The following is a 12,305-nucleotide window of genomic DNA, read 5'->3' on the forward strand; positions in this document are numbered from 1 at the left end:
TAGAAAGTCAGGTTTCAGTAATTTATTGAGTTACTTCAAGGAAATAACAGATGAAGTAGGTAGGAAAGAGATGGTGTGTGTGTTAAAATAGATTGGCAAGGAATGGTGACTTTGTTTAAGTGGGTACTAGCATGGGTGTTGGATCAAGAAATCTTAATTGATTTAGAAAAGATTCTTGCCAGCAAATGGGTTGTAGCATTATTAGAAATGCATCAAGAAAATATAGTGGATAGGTGGGATGGAGAGACCAATGCATTTTCGCATCTGAAACTGTTAGTATTGTTAAGATCAGGCGAAGAGGAGTAAGATGGCTGTTCTCCCACACATCATTTGACCATAACAGATTTTCTTTTAAAGACAATATATTCTTGCCAATTCAATGAGTGTTTAACTGTTTACATGCTGTGACTGTAAAAGATACAAACACACAGGTTTCCTTGAGTTTTTTTAAACAAGGAAAAGGGAATAGTTTTTATTATACATAACACAGTCTATGTTAATAATAAAAAATGATCCACCTTTCATGCACTAACACACACACACACATACACAACACACACACACAACACATCAGATTAACACACACATAAACAGATTAAAAGTGGAAGAATAGATTAAGTAATGTTTTAAAAGTCCAATAAAGATTGAAGTTATATGGTTCTTGTAGGTTGATGACTTGGGTGCATCCAGGCTGAGCTCTATGATCCTTCTGGTTTCGGTGTCAAGGCAGTTTATAGATGTAGACGGATAATTTAACTGTTCTTCTGGAGGCAACAGCTACTGGGTTGAGTTCTTTAAAATATTTCTGCCTGTGGCGTGAGCTTGCAGGATGGATAGGGAGAGAAAGGGAGGTCCACAAATGGTTCTTGCCACGTCAGTGTCTTTTCTTCTTCTGTCTCTGGCCTGGAGAAAACAGTTTCTTAAAAACGCAAAAGAGAGTTAGCTGGCTTATCATGTGATCCTCTCTCTAATCAACTGCCCAGTTACCTAAATATGGTCATGGCTAGTGTATTCCAGGTGGATGGTTTTGACTTGATTAGATTATGACTAGATGAATCCCTTTCTCAGCCAGAGTTCATTGTCTGAGGTGATTATATCTAATCCATGGTTCCCAACCAGGTGATTGGATATTCTGTGAATGGGTTAGGAGATGATCCCCTTCACACTCATTCAAGGTAAATGTCTCTGCTGGGGGTTTCTAGACAGGTTCCACTTAATGGCTTTGGAACCTGTCATGTACAATGATGCAAATGTTCAGCCATTTTGAATCTGTGGTTTCAAATCACTGGAATGTCACCTCAGTCTCTTTAAAATTCAATCAGTGGTTTTGATCTAATAAATACATAGTCAATTTTCATAAAGCTTGGCTTTGCAACAGTATACTTTTAAAAGTAGAATGGTACTTTTCCCTTTGACAGCATGGTTTATGCTATTGGTAAAATAACAAATATGTGAAAAAAAGCTTTCTGATCTCAGGAAAGTTCTCAAATAGTTTAAGTAAACACAAACCTCCCTAATAACAGTGAGGTTGCAAGTAAAATCTTATCTATTTCTCCTGATATCTTTGCTGAAAGCTGCCTTTTCTGCAATGTTTAACCTTACCGAGAAGTTAACAATAGAGTTGAATTGCACACTGGATTCAGTATAGAGGTTGACAGATGGGAATGTATTAATGATTCAACCAGAAAGTAATAATATGATGCATTATGGGATGTGATACAAACAGATCAAAACTACCCAAGTCCTTGAGTGTGAGATTTTGTCAATAAGTACAGCATTCATCAGGAAAAGGAGTCACAACGTAAACTTGTCCAATGCTCACTTATCTCTGAGGGAAATTTACCGGAACAATTGGGTTTAAGCAACCAGCTGCCTCTTACCCTGAGAAGATATAAACCTGTTTAACTGTAAATGTGGTTACTTATGTTACCTTGAGTAGATTGATACTTAGGTAAAATAGATAGCATAAATGGTACAAGAGTGGTGGTGCTCTGTGACAGTTTACTCAGGGTTTGAGCTGCTGTGGCAACATACACTTTCACATGCATGTTGTGTTCTGGAGGTATGGATTGTGATGGTAAAGACTCCAAAGTTCTTTCTGTTACATGATTACACAGCAATAACTTGCTCATTGATTCTCAGTTTGGGTTCTGCCAGAACCACTCAGCTCCTGACCTCATCACAGCCTTGGTCCAAACATGGACAATAGAGTTGAACTCTACAGGTAAGATCAGAGTGCCAGTCCTTGATATCAAAGCTGCATTTGACTGCTTGTGGCATCAAGAAGCCTAAGCAAAATTGAAATCAGTGACATTCGGAGGAAAACTCTCCACTGGTTGCAGTCATACCTAGCTAGCTGTGGTCGTTGGAAGCCAAACATCTCTGTCCTAGGGTATTGCTGAAGACGTTTCTCAGGGTAGTGTCCTAAAGTAATCAACTTCAGCTGCTTCATCAACAACCTTCCTTTCATCATAAAATCAGAAGTGGGGATGTTTACTTGCACAATTTTCAGTATCATTTGCAACTCCTCAGAAACTGAAGCAGCCTGTGCCCACATGCTGGAAGACCTGGACAATATCCAGGCTTGGGCTGATAAGTGGCAAGTAACATTCATGCCACAAAAGTGTTAGGAACTGACCATCTCCAACAAAAGAAAATCTAACCATCTCCCTTTGATATTCTATGGCATTATCATTGCTGAATCCCACCATCATCAATATCCTGGGAGCTATCACTGATCAAAAACTGAACTACATCAGCCATATTCTGCCAGGAGTAACTCACCTCCTGATTCCCTAATGCCTATCCACCATCTACAAGGCACAAGTCAGAAGTGTGATGGAACACTCTCCATTTGCCTGGGTGAGTGCAGCTCCAACAACAGCCTGCTTGATCAGCACCCCATCCACCACTTTAAACAGTCACTCCCTCCACCTGCACAGTAGCAGCAGTGTATACCATCAACGAGATGCACTGTAGCAACTTGCTAAGTTTCCTTCGCTAGCATCTTCCAAACCCAAAACATCTACCACCTAGAAGAATGAGGACAGGAGATGAATGGGAACACCACCACCTGCAGGTTTCCCTCCAAGTCACACACCATCCTGAGTTGGAACTAAATTTCCATTCATTCTCTATTACTGGGTTAACATCCTGAGACTTTCTTCCTAATCGCACTGTGGGTATAACTACACTGGACAGTCTGCAATGATTCAGAGAGTGGCTCACCATCATCTTATCAAGGACTGTTGTGGATTTGCAATAAATACTGGCATTGCCAGTAACACTTACATCCCAAGATTGAATTCTTTTAAAAATTGCTTTCCATATATTATAGGGATATATCATTACCATGTGGCCATTGGGCAACTATCATCTTGCACACTAGATCGTCATGGAAGGACCACTACCACTATACCACACTTTCTTGCTTCATGCTCATGATAAGGATTGTTACTGACATTGTGAAAACCTTTGACCCAGAAACAGTAGAGTGAGGCAAATTTGTAATTTCTTTAAGATGTCTAAGGAGTCTGTAATTGTTTTTAAGAATGTTTGAAAGGGATTTTTAAGAGTTTGCATCAATTGTAAAGGGGTCAATTGTAATTTTCTTGGATAATAAGAAATCCTGTTCCATGAGACCTGGCAGCCCTGTACTAGAGTTAAGACTAGGAGGGGAGTTAAGACTAAGATCTGTGTAGCTGGTATTCACTAAGAGAGCTGCAGACACAAAAGACAGCTGGAGGCAGAAGGCAATTAGCATGCAGGTGTAAACACAAAGAAATGCTGCGGACATGGTTATCAAACTCCTGGTGTGTTTAGGAGCAAGCTGAGCTTTCTATTAAAATTTCAATTTTCTGTTTGGCAGTAAGAAGAAAAATAGAATTCTAGAAACTCTTGGAGAAGTGATATATGACCAAGCTAAAAGTGATTGAATCCTAAGAGCGGGGTGAATAGCTCAGGGATTCGAAAGAGTTGAGCGTTTGCATCAGAGGACCAGATCGTGAACCAGGTATTGTTGAAAAGGAACTATAGAAAGCTACACCATCAGGACTGATGTGACTTGAGTGAGGGAGGATTCGTAGAGGTGTGCCTTGTTGGTGTTAACCATATCTGGGGACTTTGGATGGAATACAGCCGCTGGTGAATATGACCTGAGGGCTGAATCGATTGAGTGGAAAAGTGAGAGATCCTATGTACCAGAGGCTGTGTTAGCATGTCTGTACGATTGCACGTGGTGCTACATTTGCGTGGGAAGTACTTATGATTGTTTGAAATGTCAACTATTTCAAGCAAAATTTACCTTTTTATTTGAAATATCATTTGCCTGTTAATTCATATTTAATTTGTGTTGGTTCTGAGTTGTGTTAAAGTAAAAGCTACAAAAAGTAAAATCTTATTGGTAATTTCTTCATATGGGGGTCATTCAGTAAATTTGATTATTTTGATTTAAGTTTCCCCCATGGGGATTGCAACAACATGGATTAGTTGGACCAAATGACCTGTTTCTATGTTGTTATTTCTAAAATTGTACCACTTAGGAAGGCAGATTTTTCACTCTAGGCCCAGAACTTAGCACTAATGAGATTTAATTATTTATTGAATCGCACTCACATTGGCCAGGCAGGGTATAGACAATAAGACATTACAGGCACATACCTGATTTTTAAAAAAATCTTCTCCCTTCATATCCATGGGTGTTCTGTTGGAAAGGCAGCCAGAAATGATACAGCAAGAAGTAATACAGAAGCTGCAGGAGATCCATCACCTGCTGAGATCAGAATAGGGGTGCCTATTCTTTAGTGCACAGTGTGGAATCAGCTTCTCCTGAAGCAGGCTGTGCCAAGCAGCTGGTAAACAGATGCCAAACATCACACACACGATTAGCAGGTGTGAAACATGTTGTCTGGCAGGACTTGAATCTGTGATTAATGAACATTCTGTACTAAAAGAACCCAGGAAAAACAGCCCAACTGTAGAAAGTTTTTAACTAGTTTTAATTAATTTGTAGTGTAAACAAAACAAATGCAAGCACATCCATCATCAACACCCCATCTGTTCTACTTTCTTATACCAATCATCACCAAATAAGGTAAGTATCAGTTCCTCTCCCATTGCAAGCATACAGTGAAATAATTGAGGGATCTAAGCATGTGACATTCTGAGGTAGCGTGTTGGATAAATCATGTACTGCACCTTGGACAATGCATGGGCTTCATTCAATGTTTCACGGGAGGTAAGCATCATGGCAGACCATATCACCAAAGCAGATTGAGATGAAGTTCTATATTTTAACCTAAAGATATAATTATTCTTATTTCATTGCATATCAGCAGTGTAACATATAATAGAGGAATAATAATCTGTGTGTATTTAAAAAAATAATATTACAGGGGAATGGTTAAGTCTATGCTTATGAGAATGGAATAGTGAATCCCATATATGTGTGGGCAAATAGTGGATGCATTGTGAGGAAGTGACACAATGAGGACTCAGCAGGATTTATAATAAATGAAAGGGAACCTAGAGCATTTTGTAGTGACCCCATCTCTATGCTAGAGATCATGTTATATCTGACTTATTGAAATTATTATATTACTCTTTCCATCTAGCTGTTTTAAAAAAAAAGTTTTTCCTTTATAAGACTAGAAAATGCACCTGATATTTTCTAGTTTTCTAGTGATGTGCTCTGCAGCCATATGTAGCCCAGAGTCACCTAGAGGGTGAGAACAAAAAATTTTCACTGTCCCATTGGGAGCAAATGGTGAGGGGTCTCCACATTGGGGGAAAATGAAGACAAAGTCTGCAGCAGTGAACAGGCAAACCTGCTGCTGGTTTTTAAGCAATCATGACTTACTTCATGTTGAATTCCAGCTGGTTTTTTGCTCTGAGACTTAGCATGCTGTGGTTTTGGATTCAAATTTGATGCTGTTTGGTACCTTTGGGGGAAGGTTATAGAAACTTTGGAGAGATGACCAGTTCAGAGTTATGAGCCTGTCAAGCTCAACATACTTTTTATACATTGGGTAGTAAAGCCAGCTCATTAAGGTTCCAACAATGTGAAAAATCAGAAGTAGGGGATGATATCACCAACCTGATGTGGTTTGTAGGAACCTTCATGTGAGCATTAAATGCCCAGTGAACAATCCCTTGTCAAGAATGTATTTACTGCCTGTTGCTAATGAGGTAATAAAACCATCACACGTATTTTTTCCTCCTTCTAATGTTCATGTTTTCCCTGTCATATTCACACAGCCTATCATGGCAACCTACTGGATTTGTGCAAGGTCTGTCATTAGTGCTATTTAATTGGTTGTGAAGGTGCAGGAGAGTGATTCCTGGCATCTTGCCTTCTGTTCCTTTTTATTTCACCTTATTGTCCCCTCTCATGGTAGTATTGAGATCATAAGCACTTATACTGAAGGGGGTTGCAGATTTAAATCTTTTTTACCACGCCTTGGGGTGGCACATTGTTTACTGACATAGAATCCTGAATTTAACTTTTTTAGAGGAGTGACCATGTTTCTTTGAGCACACATTTAGCTGAATAGAACATAGTTGAACAGAAGCTAATGAGCCACCCTTACAGTGTCCAGTTCATTGGTCCACAGTCATGGTGTTTCTGTTATTTATTTAACAGTTAACATTTTGCTTTCATGCTATGGTATTTGTTTTACCTATATTAATTCTGAAGGCATGGTATAAAAGTGTGCAGTAAAACTCATTGCTATTTCCTATCATTATTAACACAGGCAGAGTTTTCAGAATTGAATTTGGCCGCATACGTGAATGGGGGCTGTATGATCGACATGCGGCTGATCCGGAATGGAACTAAAGTTGTCAGGTAGGACAATGGAAACTAATTTCTTTGAGGTTTGTTTTGGAGGAGGTTTCTACGAAAGAGCTGTGCATGTTTACCAACAACCTGACAACGAGAGAAAAGAGGGAAGAGCCTAAAACAAAGGTTCCAAAAAAAATTGGCTGCATGACAGAGGTTCTTGTTAAATACAGTGGGATGTTTTCCTGCATTTTACAGGATCAAGTGGATTCCTCTGCATTGTCTTGACTGCTGTTCCCCTGATTGGTAAAATCTGGGCATGAGAGGCCAAAATAACAAATTAATAAAATCAATACAAAACAAGTTCTAAAGATTTATTTTTACTGTCATTCTTTTTGGGAAACAATCATTTGCTTTGCTCACTCCAAACAATTCCTAATTGCCCTTAATTAATGCAAGTAATAATGATTGACTACATTGGCTGATCTCAGAATGAGTGGGACCAACTGGAAGCTGTAATGGGGCAAAGTTGTCATTATTTGGCATGTTTTGGTTAGAAAAATATTGTTTTAATCTGAATTGTGCTGAACCAAGGCACTTGCTTGGAAGAAAAATGGTAATAATGCATGTTGTCTAGGCCTTCATTCACAACAAAAAACTACCCAAAATGTTTTGTTGAGTTGGTGGTCCTTCAGTACAAGAGCAGTCTTCATGATGTAAAAGAACAATGTGGTTTTAAAAAGAGAACTATTCATTTAAAAGTCCAGACATGGTTTGCTGACTCATTTGGTGAGTTTGAGATTGAGACAAGTTTGGAACAAATGCATGTTTGAGAACTCCAAACATGTGGCTGAGAAAAATAATGAAATGTCTTTTGGCAGTGTGTAATAGCATAATTTTTGTGTCCACCACGTGCGTTTGCAATACCGCCTTACTGCTTCTTCATCAGCTGTCATTTTTAAACCACTCTGCCCCTTCTCTATGAAGCTTCCTCCCTCAATCCATCTATTCCATCTCTCAAAAAGGTTTTAAAAGCCTAACTAGGTTTCTACCTGATTATGTTTCTCCCAGTTTTTCTTTCCCTGCACAATAGGCATTCTGTTTCTGTCCATCACCCTTTAGAGTGACTCAATTATCTCTTTGTACATGAAGAACTCAGTAGAATTGAAATGTTATATTGTGTATTTGTCATAAAGAAACAAAACAAAAATGTAATGAAAGCAAAAAAATGATAAGTCCAAAGAAGGACCATTGAAGTGAAAACAAATAATAAAAAAAACATGGATTTGCGTCACTATCATGAAGTGGACAGATGTTGACCTACATTCACATGGTTATAAACAATAAATTGGGTTCAATGGTTCAAATATGTTTTGATTGCTTCCAGCATAACAGAAATTACTATTATAGTGCACCATGTTATGACTTACAGTGGACTGTGGAAGCACTCTATGCAATGAGATACAGTGCATTAGGGAAGGACTCTGTGCAACGAGGTGCAGTGCACTGGGGAATGACTCAATGCAATGAGGTACAATGCACTGGGGAAGGATTCTGTGCAGCAAGGTGCAGTGCACTGCAGAAGGATTCTATGCAGCGAAGTGCAGTGCACTGGGGAAGGATTCTATGCAGTGAGGTGCAGTGCACTAGGGAAGGATTCTATGCAGTGAGATGCAGTGCACTGGGGAAGGACTCTGCAGTGAGGATCCTAAACTGTGAAGAACATATCTTTTTATTTTCTGTTGGACTGTGGATTAGAATTACAATGGCTGCAGTTTAAAGGACATGTCCACTGGAACAGGACGATAGTTATAAACAATGTTGCGGTCCTGGAACAGAGTGTGCCATGAAAGGCTGGGTGGTGCCGGAAAGGAGCCCTGAACCAAGGGACCTGCCTGACAACAGCATTTTAATGGACTCCTGACCAGGTGACCAGGGTTTTTTATGGAGGGCAGTGCAGCAGAAAGCTCCTGGCCTGCAAAGAGAAAACATCTAAACTCTCTTTTCTCATATCTCTATAACCTGCTCTCTCTCTGAGAAAACCCTTGTAAAAAGGAAAAGGGGAAAACCACTGTTAGAGACATTGAAAAGCAAGTTCTCAACCAGTGAACTAAATACTGAAAGTGCTGGGAGACCACCTTGTGTCACCAACAAGAACTGAAAGAAAATTGGAAGGCATCTATCAAAATCAGCCCATTGAATCCTGTACTCCAGATTGGTGCCATGGAACTCTTTTATCCCACCCTTAAAATCCATGGTGTGCTTGTGTGTGCATGTGTGTGGATTTAAGAAGGGAGTAGAGTTTAAGTTATAGTGTTAGAAGTTCATATTTTTTTTTTGCCACTGGTTAATGCCAGTTTGTTCAATAAACAGTTATTTACTTATTAAGTTTACTAACCTGGTGCTCATATTCTTGTCAACCTAAATTAAACAGTTAGGTAGAATTGGAGCAGTCTGGTAGCTTGGTTAAACCTTTCATGTTTGTTGCAGCTCGGGGAACAGTGGGGCTTGATATTACAGCGCACTATCTCCAATGAGTCATGACAATGCAGTGAGGCGCAGTGTACTGGGGAAGGACTCTATGCAGTGAGGCGCAGTGTACTGGGGAAGGACTCTATGCGGTGAGGTGCAGTGCACTGGAGAAGGACTCTCTGCAGTGAGGTGCAGTGCACTGGGGAAGGACTCTATGCAGTGAGGTGCAGTGCACTGGGGAAGGACGCTATGTGGTGAGGTGCAGTGCACTGGGGAAGGACTCTATGCGGTGAGGTGCAGTGCACTGGGGAAGGACTCTGTGCGGTGAGTGCAGTGCACTGGGGAAGGACTCTATGCAGTGAGGCGCAGTGTACTGGGGAAGGATTCTATGCAGTGAGGTGCAGTGCACTGGGGAAGGACTCTGCAGTGAGGTGCAGTGCACTGGGGAAGGACTCTATGCAGTGAGGTGCAGTGCACTGGGGAAGGACTCTATGCAGTGAGGTGCAGTGCACTGGGGAAGGACCCTGCTTTTATAAATGGTGGAAAATTGGTTGGATCCCTTTATAAAAATCTCTGTGCGCTCTGATCTACTTATTTTTCCAATGCCCTCTGGGCTAGGCAATCCAAAGTTCTAGACTACAAACAAAGGAAAATCTCCCGTGTTTTGATTCCAGTTATTTTCTAGTAGCCCAGAATGTAGTCACTTGCACTTCTCACTCTCTGGATTCAACTTTTTGGATGCAAAGGTCATGATTCGTGACCTGCCTACACTGGATCCAAAGGAGGTGTGCAGAACTTAAAATAGGTCTACCCATCTTATTTTCATTATAGTCAGTGGCCCCAAATGGATCTGGCACTGCAATCCTCTCCATAGTGCTGCCAACAGACTCTGCGCACTGCAAGACGCTGAGTAGAGTTCTGAACAAAGCGTGTGCTCCAGGCAGCATTCCCTTTTTAAAGGCACACTTTCTATGAATGGGAAGTGGCACTAATCGAGAGAATGGTACTGGATAATCAATTTGGAACACCCAAGTTGAAGTGAAGATGCCACACTATGCCAGTTCATGTTCAACAATATCACAATTTGCTTTAATCAATGGGAACTATATGACAGCAGTTAATTTTAAAATCATCATAGAAAATGTAAAAATAATGTGAGTAATTTTAGTCCTCAAGTATGAGTGGCTTTAGGTTAGGTGAGAAGTTAACATTTAAAAACCTGAATCTAAGCTGCCTTGAGCTCATTCACTTCCACTTTTAATGGAGACTGGATGAAGGATGGACAATCAATTCACTTCCAGAAGGTGGGTTGATCACTGAAATTTTTTAAGGAGGCTGTGTGTCTCCATCTGTTTTAACAATGTTTCTATTTTTTAACTAGAGTTGGCTGACTTTCCCTGGCCTTGAGGGGTAAGAAGGACTTTATCCATAATGAAAGTGCCTTTACAGCGCTGATTATAAACCAGGAGGATCAGGAGTGTTTCCCTCAGGCCCAACTAATTGTAAAACTTGCCCACAATCTGTACAATATCTCCCCTACCCACCCATATCCAACCGACCCCCACCCCCAAATTTGAATAACAATTGGACTGGCTATTGGGCAGGAAACCTAGTACAAATACATTTAAAAAGGCCCTGTAAACTCCTCGTCTCACTCTGATCAAATATCCACATGACGACAGGATCACAGAATTCATTGATGAATGTATCTATATCATTGCCATCATTGTACTTCCCTAAATGATTACCTGGCAGAAAGATGAAAAATAGTTGAAGAGAGATTATATTGCAACTGTGACTACACTTCAAAGGTACTCCATTGGCCTTGAAGTGCTTTGGATGTCCTGAAGTAATGAAAATTCCTATATAAACGTTAGTGTTTTCCTTTTGACTGTACACTCCAGTAACATTTAAGTATGTTTAGATCTAGAAACTGACCTAGGCTAATAACATTGTTGGCATATGGATAAAGAAACTGCTTTTTAAAACATTCATTGACATGAATCAGGAAGGATATAAAATAGTATTTTATAATGGGGAACCAGGATTATAATTAGTCATAATAGAATAATTATTATGAGGGAATGAATAACTTACAGCGATAGGTAAATGTATTCACAATTGGATGACTACTATCATCCCAGTAGCACCCGAAAACAACCTGTAGTTATATAACACATTTTAATTTAATAAATGTCCTAACATGCTTTACTGAGGTGAGAACAGGCGCTGAGCAGCAATAATGAGATGATTCAGTGGAGATGACCAATGTGTGGTAGAAGAGGCAAGGAGGAGGCTTCTGCAGGTGATGAGAGAGCTAACTAAGTGCAGGTTTTTGGGTGAGTATTATAGACCCAAATTAGCAGAGTGAGAGGGGGTTGCAAAGCGTGCTAAAGCTTGGAAGCATTAATATGTAGGGTGAAGACATAGGAAAACAGAAGAGCAGTATGGGCTGGTACATGGAATACGTAACTGAGTAATATGATCCTAGCAAGTGGAATGAATGGCCTCAGTGAGCCTGATTTCAGTTGGTCCAGGAATGTTGGGAATCTTCCAGGATGAGGTTCTGAGGCAAAGAACTGTATTTTTTAACAGATAGACATTTTGGCAATATCTCAGAGTGGATAGATAAAGAAAGAAAGAGTTTGCACTTGGATAATTCCATTCAGATCCTCTGAGCATCTGCTGAGAATGGTGGGTAGGACTGGTGGGATATTCGAGAGGCTTACTGTCATGAAAATATAATAATTTTTATAATGTTATTGAGATTTATTGTCAAGTAGGAATAGTGGGAGGACTTGTGTGTGTGTGTGTGTGTGTCTTAATTGAATTAAGGTCAGCTAGTCTGAAGGCTTTGATGTATCCAACTGTTCTGCAGTCCACAAAAATGCTTATTAGTTTGCAGTCTGTGCCTGAGGGGTGAAAAGCTCTGGAGCACTTGTTGATCCTTCATGCCTCTGTGTTGCTTGAGTGGGCAGATAAGCTAGAGGCCCAACTCCAAGCATGTCAATGTGGCTGCCTCTGAACTGTCTCAGCTGCACAGGAATGGTCACTT

The 12,305-nt window shown here is 40.1% G+C and overlaps 1 protein-coding gene across 1 annotated transcript in view; it reads left to right on the forward strand.

Annotated features, from left to right (window-relative positions):
• LOC121293146 (synapsin-3-like) overlaps positions 1 to 12,305 on the forward strand; it is a 998,055-nt gene that overhangs the window by 525,840 nt on the left and 459,910 nt on the right. The window contains exon 3 of the mRNA XM_041215893.1: positions 6,753 to 6,844. Coding sequence (XP_041071827.1) covers positions 6,753 to 6,844 — 92 coding nt within the window. The remainder of the gene's footprint in view (positions 1 to 6,752; positions 6,845 to 12,305) is intronic.

The sequence above is a fragment of the Carcharodon carcharias genome, chromosome 21 (genome assembly GCF_017639515.1).
Source record: "Carcharodon carcharias isolate sCarCar2 chromosome 21, sCarCar2.pri, whole genome shotgun sequence".
NCBI classification, from domain to species: Eukaryota; Metazoa; Chordata; class Chondrichthyes; order Lamniformes; family Lamnidae; genus Carcharodon; species Carcharodon carcharias.